This window comes from Erpetoichthys calabaricus, chromosome 15 (genome assembly GCF_900747795.2).
Source record: "Erpetoichthys calabaricus chromosome 15, fErpCal1.3, whole genome shotgun sequence".
NCBI classification, from domain to species: domain Eukaryota; kingdom Metazoa; phylum Chordata; class Cladistia; order Polypteriformes; family Polypteridae; genus Erpetoichthys; species Erpetoichthys calabaricus.
Window position 1 is genome coordinate 19861044 of NC_041408.2, and position 25514 is coordinate 19886557.

General features: G+C 41.3%; 1 protein-coding gene across 3 annotated transcripts in view; it reads left to right on the forward strand.

Moving 5' to 3' along the window:
• Positions 1–25514, forward strand: part of pex6 (peroxisomal biogenesis factor 6) — a 103750-nt gene that overhangs the window by 21551 nt on the left and 56685 nt on the right. For all 3 annotated transcript variants that reach the window (XM_051919627.1, XM_028820302.2, XM_028820301.2), the window contains exons 5-7: positions 4509–4645; positions 10977–11091; positions 20514–20722. In XM_051919627.1, coding sequence (XP_051775587.1) covers positions 4509–4645; positions 10977–11091; positions 20514–20722 — 461 coding nt within the window. The remainder of the gene's footprint in view (positions 1–4508; positions 4646–10976; positions 11092–20513; positions 20723–25514) is intronic.

Consider the following 25514-nt stretch of genomic DNA (forward strand, 5'->3'; position numbering starts at 1 on the left):
TAAATTGAGAGCTTCTCTTTCTGACTCAGTTCCTTCTTCACCACAGCTGATCGGTATAGCAAATACATAACTGCGCTCACCACCCCAATCTGTCTGTCGATCTCACCATCCCCTTTCCCATCACTCATGAACAACCTGAGGTACTTAAACTCCTCCATTTGCGGCAGTAACTCACCTCCCACTCAGAGAAGACAGTCCAACTTTGTCCTACTAAGGACCATGGCCTAAAATTTGGAGGTGCTGATCCTCATCCTTGCTGCTTCATATTCGGTTGCAAACCATCCCAGTGCATGCTGGAGTTCACAGTCCGATGAAGCCAACAAGACCACGTCATCTGTAAAAAGAAGTGACGTAGTTCTAAGGCCATTGTAGTGGACCTCCTGGGATAACTTTAGTCCGCTCAATGAGGTCTTTACTTCTTCCATCCAGCATTAAGCACTTGATTCTAATGCTGTGACTTTCAGTGTTAAGGTCTCGGATCTTTCTTCTAATTAACTAAGAACCCCCCATAGCCGTCTTAAGATGGTCTTGGTCCTAAACCAGCCAGTCTGTTTTCCAGCTTCCGTGACCTCTGATTGAATGCTTGTATTACAGAGGCTGTAGCAGTTTGTAGGATACGCTGTGCTCCTGTAAAATTTCTGAATTTAATTTAATTTAGTAATCAAGTAGTGTGACATTTGTAAAGAGAACTGTGAGGCTGGGTTTATACTTCACGCGACGCATGCTGCAGTGGACGCTCCTGCTATGCAAGCGTTTTACTGTTTATACTTGTGAGCGTACTTTACGTAAATCTGGAAGAATCTACCAGGTGGCAATGCAAGATATCATCACGGTAAGAAAACATTCGGCTTCGCTGTGTTGTGAATTGCCTGGAACATCCATTAAATTCCGATGACGCCTTACTGCAATATCTCTGAATCAATCCAGGGATGTGCCCATTCCGGCTAGCATTGGGCATGAGGCAGAAACAATCCCTGGACGCAGCATCAGCTCATCGCAAGGTGAATACAAGCACACAGATACACGCCGGCGTCATTTTAGTGTCACCAAATCTGCATGTCTTTGGAAGGAAACCGGAGCACACGGTGGAAACCCAGCAGGAAACATGCAAACTCCAGGCAGGGAATACCAGCGATGTGACTTACTGCAAGACAGCAGTGCTACCACTCCACCACCGTGTCACCCCCATGTGTGTAATTATTAACAGTATTCATTATTTAAACGAAATTAACGATTTATCTGTAAAATGTAATATACATTCTTTAATGCATTTCATCATGAAAGTGATATCAACTCTAAATCTAAGGATTCTAAATGTGCAGAGAGTTGGAATATCATAGATAGATAGATAGATACTTTATTAATCCCAATGGGAAATTCACATATATTTAATGTGTGCTGTGTGGCGATTGCTGCTGTCAGGTCGGGAGGAAGCTCCAGATAAAAAAGATGGCACAAAAAATGGTATGTGAGACTTTTAAAATGTATCGTATCATTCCGATCGGGAATATGTGATGCTTCAATATAAAAGCACCATGAACGCATCTGTATGTTGGCATTTTGCTTCACCACATCGAACCATTCATCAAACATCGAAGCGCACACACTGATCTCGTAGGATCCTCAAAGCGGCTTTCTGTCACATGTAGATAGTAAACAGAGACTCTGACGTCACACTCCAACTTTTATCACACTGTTCTCCCAACCCAACCCCCACCCAACTTTTTGCTGGTATTGCAACTCGCGCACGCATTGCATTAATTTCTGAGGGCCTGCTCAGAGGACACATCAAATGAATGCTGGGAACGCGTGGCAGCCATGATGCGTACGTGTGAAGTATAAACGAGCCCTTAGACTTACAAAAAATATATAAGCAAAAGCTGAAAGAAATCACTTGTTTGTGGTTTATAGTTACCACCTGGAGCGAGCGACAAGAAACACTCAAGAGGCGTGATGATGATTAGCATGGTTGACTCTCTAATATACTAGCCAACCCGCGGCGTACCATACGCCACATAATTATGTATTGATGGGTGAACACTTCCTGAATGACACAGTTGTCCAAATGGGGTGGGTTTGAGGATACGACTGTGAGTGAATGAAAAGATAGACCTCTGGAGAGAGCAACATACAATTGTCCGTGACTGTGACGATGGAGGCCACGCTGGTGAAAGTTACTTCATCGGTAGGTATAAGTGTCAGTACTTGTTCATTAAGGTGTAGCAAGTCTTCGTTGTTGACGCTTAATATAGCTTGCGTACTGAGATGTTCCGGAGTCACAGTTGAGAAACACTTTTTTAATGTCTTTTAAGCACAGGGGAAAAAAAATGAACATGTGAAACATCCGTAATGTAATAAGCCGCCAAGAAAAGTAACATTACAACAATGCACGCTATGACCCGATCACTGTAAACAGAAGTGAAAACAAAATCGAGCCCGGTGCATTCTTTACCTGCCTTCTCTGCCTTGTGGCGCAGTGGTAGTGCTGCTGCTTTGCAGTAAGGAGACTGTGGAAGATTGTGGGTTCACTTCCCGGTTCCTCCCTGTGTGGATAGCCCTTTGAATACTGAGAACACTGCTATATCAATGTAATGAAGTATTATTATTCTTATGCGTCCAGCCCTCTCTATCGCGCGCGCCTGTATGTGTGTGTGTTGCTCTCTCTCTCTGGCTCGCTTGCGCGCTGCACGTGTTCCTGCAGGCATACGCTGCATAATTATTTATTGATAGCTAAAAGGGGTGTTTTTGAGGATACAACAGTAAGTGAATGAAAAGATGGAACTCTGGAGACAGCAAGATACAATTATTGTCAGTGACTGAAAACTGGTTTTGGCAGATACATGCATATCGTTTTGAAAGTTTGGCCCTGTGCCTTATTAATTGTCATCGCAAAGGCCAATCTAATAGGAAATTGTCTTCGTGTAAAAGTAAAAGGCAAATTATCCGTGACAAACTGTTTTACACGTTGCATACCAACCTGCGGCGTATGCTACGCCGCATAATCACACCGCTTTTTTAATGTTTTTTAAGCAGAGGGAAAAAAATTAACATTTGCAAAATCCGTAATTTAATAAACCACCAAGAAAAGTAACATTGCAACAATGCATGCTACGAACCAACATACAATCATCGTTCAGTACGCACTGCCTGCTCATGTGGTTCAACGGCTTACCCATGCCTGTCGGCGCCGGGTAGACACACGTTGATCCATTCAGTGTAGCCCGCGTGCAGCACTGGACATCTAAGGGCATCACAGACCTGTTAATGCTTAATCTCATGTGGCTGAAAGCCACTTGTCCCTCTAAGAAGTTGGACGCCGACCGCTTGGTGATTGCGTAACTATTTAGCAGTAGGGAGTCTCATTCGTTTTCAGAATTAACCAGACTAATCTCTCCATCAACTAAGTACAGCCATGCAACACCATGCACAGAATCGAGAAAGAGCTATCAATCTGTCAATCCTCTCTATGTCCGGGTAGGGTGAGGTTTCCCGTGTTGAGTCAAATTAAGCAAAATTTGTGTGTGGTGAGTTGTTGCATCCGGGCACATGAGCAGGCACTGTGAATGCCTTGAGAGTGTGGGTGGATGCGTGCTGTGGAATAATGAGTATCTATATATCTTCTTAAATATAGACAGCGTCTGATAGTTGTGATGGTTTTACACTCCAGTACATTGCGGTGAATGCTGGTAACAGTCAGGCGGACAGGCTGGCAGGCGTTCTCGTCCCATGTTCTTAGAGTTGGTGGGTGTGGCTCTGTGAGTTGTCGACGTATCCCATTGTGTTAGTGTTGCTGGGCGTGGCTATATCGTGTGTATCCCATGTTTTACACACTGCATACAGCGATTCACATCCGCGACAAACATGCCTCTTCTTAGATGGTCCTGCCGCGTCCACCCTCGTTCTCGAAGCATACACACCGCCTGGTCATGCGCCCGCTCGCAAGAGCAACTCACAGAGACCCGCCCACCAACTCTAAAACCATGGCGTGTAAAACAGTTTGCGATGGTGGACATGGTCGTGCGTCGTAACCGAAAAGAATAATGAAAAGTCAATGTGGCTCAGAGGTGCATATGGACTGTAACAGAGACAAACGCGAATGACGCCGTGTTTTGTAAGTTGCTGCGTCCGAGTTGGTGGGGGTGGCTCTGCGAGTTGTCGTCGTATCCAATGGTCTTAGAGTTGGTGGGCGTGGCTCCGTCCTGCATGCTCCATGGGTGTCTTGCTCGCTTGCGGCTTAATGAATTTTATATATATAGATATTTCTTGTTTGTTTAAATAATTTACTTGTTTGGGTGTTTATTTACTTTTATAAATTCATAAAGGACATCACCAGCTGAGGGGATCAAATTGGGCTAAGGTTCTGTCTGGTTCCATTCCTGATATTAGTTTTTCCTAAGAGTAGGAGATTTTCGTGTGTGCCGAGCTCCTCATCCTACTTTAGGAGGAACTTGCTACAACTTGTTTTTAATAGATATTTTTATATTCACTTTATATTTATTACTCTACAGATTGGCACTGCAAGCAGCTATGTTCCATGTTCTTTCATGGGAAGTGAACCAACATTCTGGAATAATCTATCACCTCCTGGACTTACACACTCCATTGAGCAGCTGATCTCAACTATACAGCCTTACACAGCTGAAGGGTCAGTGATGAGTTCATTTTTGCTCTTTTTTTTCTTCTCATTGCTCAAGAAATTAAATAGCTAAACCAGAGAACCAACTGCAATAAGGTAACACTGCTACTCATACGCTGTTGCATTTTTAATAAGTCGTTATGTTTCAATTTTTAGTATATAAAATTCTTTTTGATAAAGATCACACATGACTAAAATGCTTGAATAAATATTAAGACATCCACTCCTTAATTATTTCTGAACCTTCTTAATCCAGTTCAGAGCCTATCCAGGCATTATTGGGTACGAGGTAAGACCTAACCCTGGACGAGGCACCACTCTTGCAGGAATTCATGGCTCAAGTCTTTACATTAATTCATAATAAGGGTTTTCATGAGCTTATAGTAAAAATCCTAATCCACCTTTCATAACTTGGTGGGAAACAACATCTTGTATTACTCTATGTAAAACTAGAAAAAAATATCTACGTTTTCTTTGCAGGAGATGGTGTAAGGTTTTTCAGGACTTATCAAGTATTTGTTAATCTTTTTTTAATATAAGCATGCTGGGCCTCTGGCTCTGTTTAGTTATTCTTCTTATTTATTTATTTATTTATTTATTTTTTGATGCTTTAATATGTGTGCAACTAATTTACAACAGACATTTTTAACATTTAGCTCTTTGAAATGAATTGGAGTAGGGCTTTAAATGCTAATTATAATAATCTTCTTCTTTCGGCTGCTCCTGTTAGGGGTTGCCACTGCGGATCATCTTTTTCCATAAAATGCTAATTATAATAATAATAAATCTTTACATTTATATTGAGCTTTTCTCATTTTTCTTCGCATTTTATATTGCACTTTTCTCAAAGCGCCTTTCATAGTAAGTGGGGAGCCACTCCAACCACCACTAATGTGAATGTGTAGCATGCAACTGGATGATGCGATGGCAGCCATTATTGTCCCAGTACACATTTACCACATATGAGGTATTAGATGGTAAAGGGTGCGAGAGATAGTTAGTCAGTTAGAGACAGTGGATGATTAGGGGACCTGAATGACTAGGCAATGAAGGGCAGTTTAGCCTGGACATCGAGATACACCCTGTTCCCAGGGATATTTTATGACCACAGAAAGTCAGGACCTCGGTTTTATGTCTCATGTGAAGCATGGCAACATTTTTACAGTACAATATCCCCATCACTGCACTGGGGCATTGGGATCCACATGCAGACTACAGGGTAAGTACCCCCTGCTGGCCTCATAAACACCTTTTCTAGCAGCAACCCAAGCTTTTCCTAGATGGTTTCCCATCCAAGTACTGGCTGGGCCTGAACATGTTGAGCTTCAGGTGGATTACTTCTTCTGAAGTGCATATGGTCTGACTGCTGATTTAAACATCTTAACTATCTTCATCTAAAGTTATATTGATTGGATTTTTATTTGGGTTGTGAGTTATGCATGGCAATGTGACCTTTAAGAGGAACACAATTTAGTCATTTGGTCATTGTCAATTTAGAGTTGGCCTGTTTTCCCAATGTCCCCATGAGGTACTCCTGTTTTCCTCCTACATCTCAGTGGGTGTTTGTTAGATCAACTGGCAACTCTAAACAGGCCACCTCTGTCAGTGTGTGTGTGAGAGAACCCTCTTATGGATTGGTAACCAAGCCAGGACTGGTTCCTTCCTTGCACCCAGTGCTGCCGGGGTAGGATGTGATTGCTGAGCTAGATTAGGTGTTTTTTTAGAATGTTATATTGTGTACATTTGTACACTGAATTCAGAAAGTATTCAGACCCGTTTGCTTTCTGTACACTTTATTGTGTTAATTTTAAATTGATCAATTTGGCATATTTGTCTATCAGTCTGCACTCAGTAATCCATAATGACAAATGTAATTTCATAAAGTTTGCAAATTTATTAAAAATCAAAAAAAACTTAATTTGAGTGTTTAGATCCTTCAGTATTTTGTAGAAGCCCCCTTGGCAGCAATTACTGTTTGAAGTCATGTGACTTTTACTCTGATAATTCGGATGAAGGCGTGGTGGCAACATGCAGGGTCACTTTACCTTCAGCCACTTCCTCCAAATCTTCCCGGGACATTCCCAGGTGCGGTCATGTCAGACAGGATGTAATTGCTCATGCGATTCCTGGGTCTTGTCCAAGAGTGCTATGCTTTGTACGGTATAGCTTCCAGGGGGGACCTGGTGGTAACATTACCTACATGGCCAAACCAACTCAACTGTATCCTCTGAACCAAAGAAGCTATTCTTTCACTCTTAAGGCTCTTCCTCATTGCAGAGCTTCTTTCCTAGTCAAAGAGAGTGATTCCAGCAAACCCCATTTAGGAACCTCATTTCAGTCATTTATACTCCCAATAACCAAAACTCTTGACCAAAGCAAGGACAGGTATGTATCTACAAGGACTTGGCTCTCTTTCATTACATGGTTTGGTACATTTTGCCACTCCACTGCTTCTTTAGTCAATCACACCATCATTTCTTCTCTCACTAGTGAACAAGGTTCTTAAACTACTCTACTTGTGGTTGCTGCTCAACCCTTGCTTCAAGAGAATAAGGTACTCTTTCCTTAGAGAGGACTATGATTACTAATTTGGAGGTGCTAATTTTATCACAAGAGCATCACCCTTGGCTGTGCCAGAGGTCACAGTCAAGATGACATTATCATCTGCAAACAGCAAAGATGAAATCCTTGAATACCCTAACCAGATAATCTATAACGCTATGCTGTGTTTTGATATCCTGGCCATGAATGGATGGGGAGATGAAAGTCACTCTTACCAGAGTCTAATGGCCACATGAAATGATCTCATCTTAATTATGCAAAAAAAAAAAAAAAAAAAGTTAGGTGAAAAGATGGCACACAGCAGTGACTCTGCAACCTCATAGCTTCGAAGAAGCTGCCGCAAGATTGCAAGTTCATAAGCTTTTTCAGTTCATACAAACCACATGTAGACATGATTAGCAAATTTCTATGATAACTCAAATATCTGTCCACTAGTCTATGGCCAGAACGGAATTCACTCTACTCCTCATGTATTTGAGGTGCAGCTGTCAGAAGGAGTTCCTGTATAAGCTTTGCCAAGGATTTTGATGAGTGAGATTCTTCAGTAAATAGAATACATCCTCTTCTCCCTATTTTTAATCATCTGAAGAGGCAAAACATCCCAACAATATCTATCCAGTGCTTTCAGCATTTCTGGTCAGACGTCTTCTACCCCTTTAACCTTACCACTCTTTAGGACGTGCCACCCTTTACTGACCTTAGTCAGATTGATGAATCCAACACCAACAAATGCTTCTGGCACTGCCTCCTTCTTTGAGAAACCCCTAAGCCCTGTGGATATGCCCTCGAAGTGTTCCTTCAACATCTCGACAGTATTCATAGCAGGCACCCACATCCTTCTAGCAACAACTCCTTAAAAGCTTTCCCCATGAGTTCAGCAGGGCTACAGTAGCTCCATTAATGGAGGAAAGGTTCACTGTTGGGAAATACACTGTGAAAAGGTTGTTCCATCGATGCCCCAAGTGCAACAAAATAAAAACAAAAACTAATCACTGTAGAAAAAAATCATTTATACTTTAGATAGCACACTGAATGATTGTTTATGTCAGGCTGCGCCAGGAAAACTATTCAAATTAGTCAGGATTAATGCAACTGTAACAATTATCATCCCCTGATTTTTTTCCCCCACAAACCCCCCTCCCAACCACTTTCTGGATGATGGTCATCAAAGGGGGACGCACTTAGGATGATGAGCAGCTGCGATTTTCCAAGGGGTTTTACAAATTTCAGGCGAGTGGCTCGATAATTGGCCACTGCATAGTGGCAGTTTCAGATCATGACAAAGACAAACAATGGTCAAAATTGGGTCGCGGGGAAAAAACGGTTTAAGAACCACTGGTTTAGAGCCATTTGCTGTGGGTAACGTTTTCAGGATCTCAGTTCTTCAAACAATATAGCACTACGAATTGGAGAATCCTACGAGATCCTCACAACACCAACTCCACATTCCTAGGAAAGGGAGTTTTAAGATACAGTGGAACCTCGGTTTGCGAGCACAGTTCGTTCCGGAAACATGCTCGTAGTCCAAAGCACTCATATATCAAAGTGAATTTCCCCTTAAGAAATAATGGAAACTCAGATGATTTGTTCCACAACCCAGAACTATTCATATAAAAATGATTAATACAAAATATAAAGTAAAAATACATAAAACAAATTAACTTGCACTTTACCTTTGAAAAGAATCATGGCTGGTGTGAGTGAGTTTCTAAACTCTTGTAGGATTCCACCCAACGGGACGACACGCGGAAGAGCGTCCCAAAGCAATCACAGTCTCCCAGCGCTGTAGCAGTTCTCCGTAAAAGCAAATCCAAAAAGATCGCGGACATGCTATAAGTGCCTGCTGTCAATGGGTGATACAAGGAATAAGGAACATTATAAATGTGCAGTGCCCTGCCTGACTGCTGTGTCTGTGTATAAATAACCGCGCTGTTTCTGTTTCAAGCTGAATAAAGCTGGTGTTGCTAAAGTACTGAGACTCAGCTTTGGGTTTTAGGGTGCAAGACGGGGACTCGCACGTCACAGCACACACGCGAGCGTGAGCACACATACACACATACACACACACACACACGAGCGCGGCGCGAGCATACAGTCACAGTGCTAATGCTGTAGTAAACACTATACGCTCGTACGGATGTTGACTATATGAGTGAGGCACGCTGACTCAGACGGAGAATAGGAGACGATTGCCCACAATCCCGCAGTGAGAGAGAAAGAAGAACCATCAGCTCAGTTGTGATCACATGACGCTCAGCAGACAAAGCGTATCCATACTACTCATATTACAAGACCTCGCTCGTTTATCAAGTGAAAATTTAGTAAAAATTTTAGCTCGTCTTGCAAAACACTCGTAAACCAAGTTACTCGCAAACCGAGGTTCCACTGTATAACATTTTTCATGTAAGGACAAACAGTCCAAATTATTTAGGAATGTTTGCTTGAGTTTTTGAGTAAGTTATCAGAAGGTTAAAGGATAGATTTAAAAAGTTTTTCCCCCACTCCAACTGAACAGTTACATACCTGAAGCAATGCTTTTTAATTTTTTTTGTATTTGATATTCTAGTGACTAAAAGTCGGTCAGTCAGTCATTTTCCAACCCGCTGAATCTGAACACAGGGTCACGGGGATCTTCTGGAGCCAATCCCAGCCAACACAGGGCACAAGACAGGAACAAATCCCAGGCGGGGTACCAGCCCACCGCAGGGCACACACACCCACACACCAAGCACACACTAGGGACAATGCAGGATCGCCAATGAACCTAACCTGCATGTCTTTGGACTGTGGGAGGAAACCCATGCAGACACGAGGAGAACATGCAAACTCCACGCAGGGAGGTGAGCCCAGGTCTCCTTACTGCGAGGCAGGTGACTAAAAGTGAAGAGCTTTATTTAAAAATTTATAGAATGTGCATGTAACTCCCAACTGAGTAAATTTAAGCTGGTCAAATATAGCATGATCCTAAAGTGCTGTGAAATAGGGTGCTATAAGATTCATTCAGTTGCGCCAAATCGGGTGAAAAAACTACCAGTGTAAAAAAAAAAAAAAAGAACAGTAGTTTGTTTAGGGACCTTCTCTGGAATAATTCAAAAGAGCACAATTAGTAAATAAGAGTATTGAGGTACAAAGTGCATTCAGCATTAAAATGAAAACTGGCATTTGAAAGAGTTGCATCAAGGGCAAAGGAAAATGACTTGGCTGTAGGTGCTTGGTTCGTTTCGTCACAGTTTTTGCCTATTTCTGGGTAATTTTAGTTCTAGAATGGAGAGATCAGTCTTTAAATTTATTCATACATGTTTAACAGTTATTGAAGGAATTTTCTTTGGAAAATACTCTACTGACTGTAATTGTATGTTAATGTAAGATCTTCATCTCATTGCTCTGTTACTGGTTAGACCATATCTCTATACTCCATGCCAGTGTGAGGATCTTATCAGTGCAGGAAGAGCATGGAGAAGAACCTGTGCCTTTTTGTGAATTAGCTAGGTAACATTTCATTAAGGACATCCTGGGATGTCTCCTACAATGGGTGTCCTGGGGACAGCATACTGGGACAAGAGCCAGGGCAGTACTTTGGAACTATTAAGAGTAACTGGAGACTGTTGTTGGGGATAGGATGGCCTGGTGTGTGTAGCTTGACATACTATTACTACGGCCCTTAGCGGGTGAAGAGCAGTCATTAGTTAATTTTTCCCACCTTTGCTGTTTTGCAGAAAGGTACATCAGTGTATATATACTGTATGATGAATTAATTTTTTCTTGTTTAATTCTTTAGTTCCACAGCTTCATTGGACAGACCATGTACTGTTTTATTAAAAGGGCATTGCGGAAGTGGAAAGACTACAGCAGTGAAGGCTGCTTGCAGCAGGCTTAATCTTCACCTTCTGAAGGTAACTGAAAATATGTGAGTTTAAGAGTTATTATAATATCTGTTTATCTATGGCCTGACATGTCCCCAATAGAGGATGCGTGGAGAATTTTGAAACGAAAAATGCGATGATGACAACCCCGTACTCTTGCACACCTTAAGACGTGTTTGCAGGAAAAATGGGACAAAATAACACCTGAAACGCTTCATCACTTGGTATGCTTAGTGCCAAAACATTGTTCAAGTGTTGTGAGAAGGAATGGTGACATTACAAAGTGGTGAATTCTTTACCTTTAACTTTTTTTTTAATGTGTTTCAGGCCTGAAATGTAGGAATGGATGTACAGTGGTGTGAAAAACTATTTGCCCCCTTCCTGATTTCTTATTCTTTTGCATGTTTGTCACACAAAATGTTTCTGATCATCAAACACATTTAACCATTAGTCAAATATAACACAAGTAAACACAAAATGCAGTTTTTAAATGATGGTGTTTATTATTTAGGGAGAAAAAAAATCCAAACCTACATGGCCCTGTGTGAAAAAGTAATTGCCCCCTTGTTAAAAAATAACCTAACTGTGGTGTATCACACCTGAGTTCAATTTCCGTAGCCACCCCCAGGCCTGATTACTGCCACACCTGTTTCAATCAAGAAATCACTTAAATAGGAGCTGCCTGACACAGAGAAGTAGACCAAAAGCACCTCAAAAGCTAGACATCATGCCAAGATCCAAAGAAATTCAGGAACAAATGAGAACAGAAGTAATTGAGATCTATCAGTCTGGTAAAGGTTATAAAGCCATTTCTAAAGCTTTGGGACTCCAGCGAACCACAGTGAGAGCCATTATCCACAAATGGCAAAAACATGGAACAGTGGTGAACCTTCCCAGGAGTGGCCGGCCGACCAAAATTACCCCAAGAGCGCAGAGACGACTCATCCGAGAGGTCACAAAAGACCCCAGGACAACGTCTAAAGAACTGCAGGCCTCACTTGCCTCAATTAAGGTCAGTGTTCACGACTCCACCATAAGAAAGAGACTGGGGCAAAAACGGCCTGCATGGCAGATGTCCAAGACGCAAACCACTGTTAAGCAAAAAGAACATTAGGGCTCGTCTCAATTTTGCTAAGAAACATCTCAATGATTGCCAAGACTTTTGGGAAAATACCTTGTGGACTGATGAGTCAAAGTTGAACTTTTTGGAAGGCAAATGTCCCGTTACATCTGGCGTAAAAGGAACACAGCATTTCAGAAAAAGAACATCATACCAACAGTAAAATATGGTGGTGGTAGTGTGATGGTCTGGGGTTGTTTTGCTGCTTCAGGACCTGGAAGGCTTGCTGTGATAGATGGAACCATGAATTCTACTGTCTACCAAAAAATCCTGAAGGAGAATGTCCGGCCATCTGTTCGTCAACTCAAGCTGAAGCGATCTTGGGTGCTGCAACAGGACAATGACCCAAAACACACCAGCAAATCCACCTCTGAATGGCTGAAGAAAAACAAAATGAAGACTTTGGAGTGGCCTAGTCAAAGTCCTGACCTGAATCCAATTGAGATGCTATGGCATGACCTTAAAAAGGCGGTTCATGCTAGAAAACCCTCAAATAAAGCTGAATTACAACAATTTTGCAAAGATGAGTGGGCCAAAATTCCTCCAGAGCGCTGTAAAAGACTCATTGCAAGTTATCGCAAACGCTTGATTGCAGTTATTGCTGCTAAGGGTGGCCCAACCAGTTATTAGGTTCAGGGGGCAATTACTTTTTCACACAGGGCCATGTAGGTTTGGATTTTTTTTTTCTCCCTAAATAATAAAAACCACCATTTACAAACTGCATTTTGTGTTTACTTGTGTTATATTTGACTAATGGTTAAATGTGTTTGATGATCAGAAACATTTTGTGTGACAAACATGCAAAAGAATAAGAAATCAGGAAGGGGGCAAATAGTTTTTCACACCACTGTAGTGTCAGGAGTGGGAGCAGGACGAAGCTCCCGTGGAGAGAGGAAAGGCGGCCCATGGACAGTGAGAGACAGGCCCATATTAGGGGTGATTGGTGCGGGAAAAGAATAAGAAATCAGGAAGGGGGCAAATAGTTTTTCACACCACTGTATATTGTATCAAAGGCGCTATATAGACGCCTGACCCGAGACAGACTCACACTGGAGGCACGTATAAAAATAAATAAACTTTTATTTTTCTTCACCTGTGGGGCATGTCTTCCCTGTGACCCAACAGGAACAACACAGTCCCAAAAGACACAAACGAAACAACACTCTCCTTTGGCACCATCACTCCTCCTCCTCTAAGCTTTGTCCTGCTCCTTCCAACTCTGGCCATTGAGTGGTGGTTGCTGGGCACATTTATAGTCCACCCGGAAGTGCTCCAAGTGGTTGATCGCAGAGTTCCGGTTGCACTTCCGTGTGTGGCGAATATGCTGCCCATCCGGGCTCAGGAGTCCCAGCTGCAGCACCCTTGGCGGTGCGTGCGGGACAACAACAGGGCTGCACCCAACTCCAATTCCCATGGAGCCCTGCGGGAAACTGAGGCACCGCTCCAACCCAGGGGGGTGGCCATCTAGTGTCCAGGGGGAGTTATTGCACCGTCCAGGGCTGCTTCCCCTGAATATAGAGTGAAGGGGCGTCCACAATATTAACAAATGAAATTAAGTTGACCAGGCAAAACATGGAATACAGTGCATCCGGAAAGTATTCACCGCGCATCACTTTTTCCACATTTTGTTATGTTAAAGCCTTATCCCAAAATGGATTAAATTCATTTTTTTCCTCAGAATTCTACACACAACACCCCATAATGACAACGTGAAAAAAGTTTACTTGAAGTTTTTGCAAATTTATTAAAAATAAAAAAACTGAGAAATCCCATGTACATAAGTATTCACAGCCTTTGCTCAATACTTTGTCGATGCACCTTCAAGTCTGGGCTCTGGCTGGGCCACTCAAGGACATTCACAGAGTTGTCCTGAAGCCACTCCTTTGATATCCTGGCTGTGTGCTTAGGGTCGTTGTCCTGCTGAAAGATGAACCGTCGCCCCAGTCTGAGGTCAAGAGCGCTCTGGAGCAGGTTTTCATCCAGGATGTCTCTGTACATTGCTGTAGTCATCTTTCCCTTTATCCTGACTAGTCTCCCAGTTCCTGCCGCTGAAAAACATCCCCACAGCATGATGCTGCCACCACCATGCTTCACTGTAGGGATGGTGCCTGGTTTCCTCCAAATGTAACACCTGGCATTCACGCCAAAGAGCTCAATCTTTGTCTCATCAGACCAGAGAATTTTCTTTCTCATGATCTGAGAGTCCTTCAGGTGCTGTTCTGGCAAACTCCAGGCGGGCTGCCATGTGCCTTTTACTAAGGAGTGGCTTCCGTCTGGCCAGTCTACCATACAGGCCTGATTGGTGGATTGCTGCAGAGATGGTTGTCCTTCTGGAAGGTTCTCCTCTCTCCACAGAGGACCTCTGGAGACTCTGACAGAGTGACCATCGGGTTTTTGGTCACCTCCCTGACTAAGGCCCTTCTCCCCCGATCGCTCAGTTTAGATGGTCGGCCAGCTCTAGGAAGACTCCTGGTGGTTTCTAACTTCTTCCACTTACGGATGATGGAGGACACTGTGCTCATTGGGACCTTCAAAGCAGCAGAAATTTTTCTGTAACCTTCCCCAGATTTGTGCCTTGAAACAATCCTGTCTCAGAGGTCTACAGACAATTCCTTTGACTTCATGCTTGGTTTGTGCTCTGACATGAACTGTCAACTGTGGGACCTTATATAGACAGGTGTGTGCCTTTCCAAATCATGTCCAGTCAACTGAATTTACCACAGGTGGACTCCAATGAAGCTGCAGAAACATCTCAAGGATGATCAGGGGAAACAGGATGCACCTGAGCTCAATTTTGAGCTTCATGGCAAAGGCTGTGAATACTTATGTACATGTGCTTTCTCAGTTTTTTTATTTTTAATAATTTTGCAAAAACCTCAAGTAAACTTTTTTCACGTTGTCATTATGGGGTGTTGTGTGTAGAATTCTGAGGAAAAAAATGAATTTAATCCATTTTGGAATAAGGCTGTAACATAACAAAATGTAGAAAAAGTGATGTGCTGTGAATATTTTCTGGATGCACTGTATCTTGGGTTCATATTGTCGGCAATGAAATAAAAGTCAAAGTAAATTTAAAAATTACTGCTTTTTTTTTTTTTTTTTTTTTTTGCATTTTCCATACTGTTCCAACTTTTTCCAACTTTTTTTTTTTGTGTTTGTGTGTTGATTACATGCTGTTATAGATGTAGATGAGATATTTTTCCAAAGTTTGACAGATTTTTTCTGGCTGTATCCGGCAAAGCTCATCTGCAGTGATGTAGGAAAGAGGGGTTAATCTCTTAGTTAATTATCAGTTTTACCTTTGGCAGTGCTGGCAATTATTTAACACAATTAACACACAAAATGGGGATGCCAAATCATTGTTATTTAAACGAGGGATCTCTTTTTCACTTGCCTGCTGGGATTCCAGAAGTATGAAGAGAGCTGTAAAATTTTTGAGTCTACATTAAACACTTACACTTTCTCTGCTGTTATTTGATGTGGAAATAGACTTAATCTTCAAATGTAACCCGGACACACTTATTGCAATAAACAAAGTAATACAACATATTTGTAACATAAGAATAATGGAAAATAGATATATGTGAGTGTATATACAGTATATATATATGTATAGCTATATATGTATATAGCTATTTAGACAAAAGACATTAACAAACAACACAACACATTAAATTACAAAACGTAGTTGAACATTTCCACTGCTATAGATAGAGGCACATAACTTATGAATTCTTTCTTTTGGCTTACATAGATCTTTTTCTCTCCCAATGAAAAAGGCATTTGTAACACAGCTAGAACTTATCTTTCACAATGATTATTACCTTTCAGTCACATTGACACTAATACCATAATACATTATCTAGCTTTGAATTTTCTGTTAAGCTACAATTAATAGTTCTTGGAATCAAAGTACTTATACTTATGGTCTGAAGTAAACAATGCATTGTGCCTTTCCTGGTAGGCTTTATCCAGACCCATGCATACATTTTCAGCTCACTTTCTTTCTTTGTTTAAGGAGCTTGTCTTCTTCTTTGCCTTTGTCACACCTTCGGGTCGCAGGTTGTACTGCAGTTTCTTTTTGATGTTCAAACATACCATTTTGGTCCTCTTGTTGCTAACAAAATTGCATCTTCTTGGCAACTAGTGATCAACCAGTTCCCATTTTTAGAAAGACAAACACATTGCTTTTACATATATAGTCTTCCTCTGATTGGGCACTATCTTATCTTAGCAAGGTTTGGACTATTGACACCCCTGGTCCTACCCCTTTTAAGAAGGGTCTTCCATTTTTCCAGTCCAGCCCTGGTTTCCTTTTGGAGGAGAAGGAATTGCTCCAGTCCTTGTTATAGCCACACCCCATAAGCACTGGATCTCAGAAGTCACAGCAAGGTCAAGCAGTGAACTTGATGGAGTAAGCAAAGAGTTGTGGTTTGTAAGGGTTTTTTTAAAAGCAAGATTTGACGTCTTGCCATTGGTTTCTTGTTGCACATAAGACCATTCTTTATAGTAGCTTATTGGTGCAAAGTTCTGTCTGTCAGAGTTGTCAATCTTTGAGTTGTAGTTCTTTATTTAAGCTTTTATTTAACTGGTACCAAGAGAAGATGGCTCTGAGATGTCACTTGGTGATTGATCATTTTATGAGATAAGGTGCAGAGTTTGCATTCCAAAGAGAGGCCTAGTCAAAAAGAAACTAATATTAAGAGTATTCTGGCAGTGCCTTGCTAATCCTGGCCTTGTGTTTCAGCTTGACCAAAATGGGTAATGGCAGTCTTTTCTACAGTGCAGGGATTGTTAGCACTTTATTATCTTTTTTTATTTTTGTAATGTTTATAGTCATATGAAAAAGTTTGGGAACCCCTCTTAATTCTTTGGATCTTTGTTTGTCATTGGCTGAGCTTTCAAAGTAGCAACTTCCTTTTAATATATGACATGCCTTATGGAAACAGTAGTATTTCAGCAGTGACATTAAGTTTATGGGATTAACAGAAAATATGCAATATGCATCATAACAAAATTAGACAGGTGCATAAACTTGGGCACCCCAACAGAGATATTACATCAGTACTTAGTTGAGCCTCCTTTTGCAAATCTAACAGCCTCTAGACGCTGTCCTCCTATAGCCTTTGATGAGTGTCTGGATTCTGGATGGAGGTATTGTTGACCATTCTTCATACAAAATCTCTCCAGTTCAGTTAAATTTGATGGCTGCCAAGCATGGACAGCCTGCTTCAAATCATCCCATAGATTTACGATGATATTCAAGTCAGGGGATTGTGATGGCCATTCCAGAACATTGTACTTCTCCCTCTGCATGAATGCCTTTGTAGATTTCAAACTGTGTTTTGGGTCATTGTCTTGTTGGAATATCCAACCCCTGCGTAACTTCAACTTTGTGACTGATGCTTGAATATTATCTATATTACTAAACGAAGGTTGTATGTATGCACAGATGCCAGATTCACCGCACGCGCACTGCACCTCAGCACCCCAGAGTCAAACCCAGCAGCTTCCCAGAGTCAGTAGGTGGCGCCCAAACAACACAACATGACCTGTAAACTAAACTTGAGGTAAAGCGTGCATGCCAGGTTGTATATATGCACAGATGCCAGAGGCCACAAGCAAGCCATACACAGTACAACCGCCACCTGAACGCGACCACCCACACCACCGCATATACCACCTTCGTTTAGTAATGTACCCCTCCAAGCCCGGATCCGCCGCCATCATCATTTCAGCACGCGAATCCGCAGCCGTCAGCAAACGACTTCTAGCTAACGACACAGCCATAGAAAAACAAAAACGAGACTGCATGGATAAAAACAATGAACGAAGGCGCCTACAACGTGCTTCTGAAACACCAGAATCAGATGAGTCACGGCTCCAAAAAGAAACCACTTTAGTACAAATATGTTTATTTAATTAAATGAAAACTTTCCCAGGACGCACCCACCCTCCATGATTTTTCTTCCTTCCAAATATCGGAGGGAACAGAAAGTGATTTCCATTCTTGGATTTGCGATTCTTTCGAGAATTGTGGGTTTGCTGGTCCTGAAGAATTTGTTGATATTGGGTTGAATTCATCCGACCCTCGACTTTATCAAGGGCCCCAGTCCCTGAACTATCCACACAGCCCCACAGCATGATGGAACCTCCACCAAATTTGACAGTAGGTAGCAGGTGTTTTTCTTGGAATGCGGTGTTCTTCTTCCGCCATGCAAAGCACTTTTTGTTCTGACCAAATAACTACATTTTTGTCTCATCAGTCCAAAGTACTTTGTTCCAAAAGGAATCTGGCTTGTCTTAATGAGCATTGGCATACAACATGCGACTGTTTGTGGCGTGAGTGCAGAAAGGGCTTCTTTCTCATCACCCTGCCATACAGATATTCTTTGTGCAAATTTCACTGAATTGTAGAACTATGTACAGATACACCATCTACAGCAAGATATTCTTGCAGGTCTTTGGGGATGATTTGTGGGTTGTCTGTAACCATTCTCACAATCCTGCACACAATCCTGTATTTTTCTTGGCCTGCCAGACCTGCTGGGTTTAACAGCAACTGTGCCTGTGGCCTTCCATTTCCTGATTCCATTCCTTACAGTTGAAACTGACAGTTTAAACCTCTGAGATGGCTTTTTGTAGCCTTCCCCTAAACCATGAGACTCAACAATCTTTGTTTTCAGATCTTTGGAGAGTTGCTTTGAGGATCCCATGCTGTCACTCTTCAGAGGAGAGTCAAAGGGAAGCACAACATGCAATTGACCACCTTAAATACCTTTATATCTCATGATTGGACACACCTGTCTATGAAGTTCAAGGCTTCATGAGCTCATCCAACCAATTTGGTGTTGTAAGTAATCAGCATTGAGCAGTGACAGGCATTCAAATCAGCAAAATTACAAGGGGACCCACATTTTTGCACAGCCAGTTTTTCACATTTTGTTTAATTTCTTATAACTAAATACTGCTTCACTAAAAATCTTTGTTCGGAAAACACCCCAGTACTCAGATGTTCCTAGGAAATGAAAGACATACCACTGTTATCTTTTTTGTTGAAAGTAGAGTCAATTATTATGCAGGCTGAGAGGGGTTCCCAAACTTTTTCATATGATTGTATATTGTTTTATAATGCAGTTTTAAACAGTGCCTTTTCCCGCAGTTACCATACTTCAATGCAGATATTAACAAAATGACATTTCCTTAGACCAAAGCCCTCAATGAAACATCTCTATGAAGTGGTTTGAAAATGTTGATACTGGGTGGGGAAGGATGGGTTTGGCTGCAAGCCTAATAGAAATGAAAGTGGTAAAGTATTTATCAGTAGAATTGAACTTTTGCACCAGTAGGAATAACTCCTGAAAAGATTTTCATTGTAATTAAAATATAAGATTTCCACACAGAAGGAACTTGCAGAAAATTAGTGCTTATCCCAGTAACTTTGTGTATCTGGCTGGAACCAATCCTTGATGGAGCACAGGTTCATTGAAGGATATACTTACTCAAATTGGGCCAGGTTGTTGTTTCAGTTAACCTAACATGCATCTCTTTAGGATGTAAGAGGAAAATCCATACCGACCAAAGGAGAACATAACAGAGAGTGGCTAGATTCAGGATTTAAATCAAGAACCCTGGAGCTGTGAGGCAGCACCACAGGTCACTGCACCACTGTATATTATCTGCCAAAGTTGAAAGCAATGCGTTTGATAGGTATGCGCATAACAAGATGTATTCCAACGAATGATGCATTGCAAATGTTACCACAGCTGTAGAAATTCCAACACCAAATGCACTGTCAGAGTTTAAATGAAGTGTTTGAAATCATTTTGGATTTCACAGTGTCAGAGCATAGAAGGAGCTTGCTATAAAAGATGCAGTTTGCTGGTATTGTTACTAAAATCAGGTACACCAATACACTGTTACCTAGGACTGTCTCTTCAACACTTGTTAACATGAATGCTTGGATAACGATAAAGACTGGTTCCTGTTGTTTTACTTTACACTGTATGTTTGTTGATAGGACAAATTGTAATAGCATGCTCTTTCGCCCATTCATCCCTTCATTCTCTGTACCTACCCACTTATCAAGTACAGAGCCATGGGGATCAGAGCCTGTGTATTGGGCATCATGCTTGAAACATACGTTAAATGTGTGCCAGACTATTACACTGTAAAAGTAAGTGCTGAAATAACCCAACACAGTCCTCCTGAAATACATCAGGCTCCTTTTTTCCATAACAAATATTTTTTTCAATACAGCTGTATAATTATTTGAGCTCCTACTTACCTTAGCAAATAATGCATTCATTTAAGGTCTCTTGTTTCTTTTCAGATTGATTGTGTCACCCTTAGTGCTGAAACAACAGCAGCTTCAGTTGTGAAGTTACAGTCTGCCTTTAACCAGGCAGATCTTCACAAGCCCTGTGTCATCCTTCTTAGAAATTTACAGCTATTGGGAAGACACCGTGATGGACGCAGTGAGGACTCTAGGGTCACCTCAGTTCTAAAGCAACTGCTTACAGATTCACCCAAGCAAAACAGGTACTCGTCAGTTTATTTTTCTCTTTTAAATGAATCTTGTTTATAGTACTAGGGTGTTGTACCGTGTTAGCCATTATCAATGTAGTGAGAAGTCAAGCAAAATGACACCTTTCATTAGCTAACTAAAAAGATTACAATATCCAAGCTTTCAAGGCAACTCAGGCCCCTTCTTCAGGCGAGATGTTCTTGTTGAATCTTGTTTGAATTTAAAACATCACGATCTGTACTGTGGGACATCCTGAGGGTTTGCGGGATCCCCTCGAGGTTGCTGGATATCATGGCCGGCCTGTATACTGGTACTGTGAGTGCTGTGCAGAGTGGAGACAGAACCTGTTTTTTTTTTTTTTCCAGTTGATTCTGGGGTTCGTCAGGGGTATGTTTTTGCTCCTACTCTGTTCAATGCTTGTATGGGCTGGGTGTTGGGTAAGGTCGTGTGGTCCAGCTGCTGTGGGGCATCTGTTAGTAAAGAAAGATTCACGGAACTTGACTTTGCTGACGATGCTGTGATCTTCGAGGAGTCAATGGATGCACTGATTGGGGCGCTCAAGAGACTGAATGAGGAGTCTGAGTGTCTGGGCTTGCGAGTGTCCTGGATAAAAACCAAGATCCAGGCCGTTAATGACCTCTAGGGCACAGCCATTAGCAGTGTGTCTGTTTGCGGAGAGATGTGTCGATCTCGTTGAGAGGTTTACCTACCTTGGCAGTGACATTCATGTCTCTGGTGACTCTTCCTGTGAAGTCAGTAGACGGATTGGGAGAGTATGGGGGGTCATGAGGTCGCTGGAAAGGGGTGTGTGGGGCTCCTGATATCTATGCAAAAGAACGAAGGTCCAAGTCTTTAGAGTCCTGGTGCTTCCCGTCTTGCTATATGGCTGCGAGACATGGATGCTATCCAGTGACCTGAGACGAAGACTGGACTCCTTTGGTACTGTGTCTCTCCGGAAAATCCTTGGGTACTATTGGTTTGACTTTGTGTCGAATGAGCGGTTGCTCATACAGTAGAGTCCTGAATGAGGCACATTACCTGCATTGTGATGGAGCGTCAGTTACGTCACTACGGCCATGTGGTACGTTTCCCCTAGGGTAATCCAGCTCGTAGGATCCTCATTGTTGGGGACCCGAGTGGCTGGACCAGACCAAGGGGTCGCCCACGTAACACCTGGCTGCGGCAGATAGAGGGTCATTTCCAGAGGGTGGGACTGGACTGCGTGTCTGCCTGGGGGGTTGCCAACCAGGATCCCAAGTTGTTTTCTTGTGTAGTGGGTACAGCAAGGCACTGTGCCAGCGCATGCTCCCCAACTTGACTTGTACTAAATCATTCTGATAAATTTATAAAGTGGAATTTTATTTCTACAGGCCTTAATGCATTACAGTATTGAATTAAGCGAGTGAATAATCAAATTAAAACTGTATGTACTGTGTACACTGTATACATAATGCTTATACACCTGTAAAAGTAATTCTTAATGAGTGTTAATACAGTATGGTTAAACAAAATGGTTAAATTAAAAAAATAAAAAACAATTTCTGTGTGAATACCTTTAATTCCAGAGTGAAGGATGCCGGTCAGAAAAGAGTGTATGCAAGTCCTTGATCTTTTGGCAAGCAGGTGACCTGAGGTGCCCTTTAATTGGTTGCTTTCATGATTTTCCTGGGGATGCAGCTCTCTGCGCCCCAGACTCTCCCACATTAATTAGCAGCAAATTAGTATTATTTTAAGTTTTTTTTTTTTTTATCTAATGTGATTGGACAATCGTTGATGCACTATGTGATGTTGATGTCAGTGGTTCACAGTTCACACCCTCCTTTAATGTTATGTAACTACCAATGAGTGAGCGTGACTTTAAGAAGATGGACAATTCAAGCAGAACTTCAGAAATCAAAGAATATTTGGCTATTTCTTTAATGAAACACCCCTTCTTAAATCATTCATTTGAAGAAAAAAAGAAGATAAAAGAGCTTGAACAAGACCAATCTGACTTAAAAATTCAGTAGTAGGCAAGTGATTGAGGACAAGTTTACACACTGACTTTTTCCAGCTCTTGTTATGACAAACGGAATTGGCTGACTTAGTGTAGTGTCAATTTGTGCGGAGACACCTGTGCCGCTTCTTGGTGGAAACTATTGTTTTAAAAAATATGTTTCAGATGTCCCTCTATGTAAAAATAAAGGAGCATGCACACACTGCAGTTAATAGCTGGCCATGCTAACATATGCAGAGTTCGGTAAACTAACCTAGCTGGACAAACTACTGGAACCGTGCAGGTGAGTTATGAGCTTCCAAACATCTGGTTATGGATTATAGGGTTGTTGTTTTTATAATTATTGAAGTGATGATAAAATGTCACATTATTAAGCAAACTATGAATACAGAAAGGGCAGGTCTTTGTGTGTGTATTATTTGCAGGGAAATCAGTTCCTGAGATTTTTAAATTCCTGAGTTTTCAATGCTGCCTTTAGGGTTATTTTATGTAAGTGATCACTTCTCCAAACCATGCATTAAAAAGTTTGAGAACACTGTGGTGCCTAAACCTGTAATGTAATAACAGTTTCCTCGATAACAAAGGGCCTTCTTTTACTAGACATTCTACAGCTCCTGCAACTATAAGCATTCAAAATACCCATGATGAGTAATCACAGAAGCAATTCAATGCTGTTCTATGTAATGTTATTTATTTCATAAAATATAAACTAAATATTAATAAATTCAAACAATCAAAATTATTTGCATGCAGCCTTACAATAATCTTGGGATGTTGTGATTCAGGTGTTTGTTATTCTTGCAAGCATTTCAAAATCAGTCAAAATACATGCTACATTGCGCAGCTGTTTTTTCTTTCTTTCATTTTGTGCACAAAATGAGATCTACTCTGGCATCTGAAAATGTGAACAAACTTGTGTGTCTTAGCAACTGGTTGAATGCTAAGAAAGAACAATAATGATAACACAAAATATTGTGTTTTTTTTTTGTCATAACTGTGACAGTAAATTGAATTTCTGAAATCCTCTGAGATTTATTTCCAGTTTAACATGATACAGTGTCACAATAACGAGACATACTCAGATAAAGGTTTGGGGCAGCCACCCGTATAATATGATATCCTGGCTGTAAAGTCGTTTTCTTATCATATAAACAGCACTGATGTGCATACAACTAAGTCCAAAACAAGACTGAAGAAATAGGGAAAAGGGGCAGGCTTTTAAAGGGGAAGACCGGAAGTGAGGTCATAAGAATCAGGCCAATGTTCTTTAGCCATTGGTTCGAGCCCGGACGTGACATCACAGAGGCCGGAGCCGGTAAGGTCTCCTTCCATTGGCTCAGTCCCAGAAGTGACGTCAAGAGAGCCAGATGGAATCTCCCGGGAATGGTCTACAGGAAAGAGAGAAAAAGAGTCAGTGCACTCTGCCAGCTCCCGGCATGCCTTAGAACTGCCGTCACTCAAGCCCTTTAGCTGCCTCCCATGCACACGTGTGTGACAACAGACATTATTATATTTACTGTATAGCTGATCTAGTGATGAAGTAACTGTACATGTTTACACAATTCATAGTGTACTGTAGTACTAAACACCATCCTGCATACATTGTGTGTTTTAGTAATAGTTCTACTGTTTGTTGAGGTCATGCAGATTAAGAAGGTTGAACTGAGTGAGAGTTTGAGGGAGAGCTTGAGAGAGAAAAACATTCACTTGAAAGTGTTGTTCACTGTAGGCTATTATTGGTGCTTATAGTTTTGGTGCTATCATGCCAGTTAAATGTTTTTTTTGCTTGTTTATTTGTTCTGTCTTGTTTTTTGAATCATCGTAAGGCTATACTTTTAGTTTTCTTCTTATAATAGTCAAGGAGGATAGATTTTTTTTATTAATGGCTGGGTCTTTGAATTTGTACGTGTATCTTCCAACATAGTGTGCGTTACTGAGCAGGGTTTTATTACAGGATTCCACTCGTTTGGCTGCTGATTGTCAAGTTCTATAAACCATATTATCTGGGTAAAATTTTATTCGCCTGCCTAGTTTCATATATGCCCATCCACCAACAAATTTCTGGCAATGCTACTACTACTATTACTAATAATAATAATAATTCTTCACATTCATATACCGCTTTTCCCACTACTTAAAGCTCTCTGTGTGTAGGCAAAATTACAGTTTGTGTATGTGTTTTCTCTTCTCTTTTCTCCTGAGCTATGAAGTGCTGCTTCAGTTTGTCCAAACCAAAAACTGTGCTCCCACCCAAATGTTTTTTTTTCACCAGCTTGCCACTGCTACTGGGACTCCTTTATACCAACAGCAAAACTTATACATAGTGCCTCATTGTGACTGTGACAGCCAAGTCAGAACTTTTCTTTCTTTTGAATTTTCTTGCTTTATAATCATTCAAGTGTGTGTGTTCAGACCAAAGTGTCTGTATGTTTATATATTCATCTATCTATCTATCTATCTATCTATCTATCTATCTATCTATCTATCTATCTATCTATCTATCTATCTATCTATCTATCTATCTATCTATCTATCTATCTATCTATCTATCTATCTATCTATCTATCTATCTATCTATCTATCTATCTATCTATCTATCTATCTATCTATCTATCTATCTATCTGCACCTTTTATCAATCCCTCTGTCTGTATGTTTGCCCAGTAATACACAAATGGGTATCTGAGAGAGCAAAAACGCTTATCTTGGCATTTATTTGGAGGGCAATTTAAGCACAGCTAAAGTCCTCCGTGCTGAGAAAGCTATTGCCACCATTTTGTGTTCAACACAGTCAATAGAATAACTAGATTT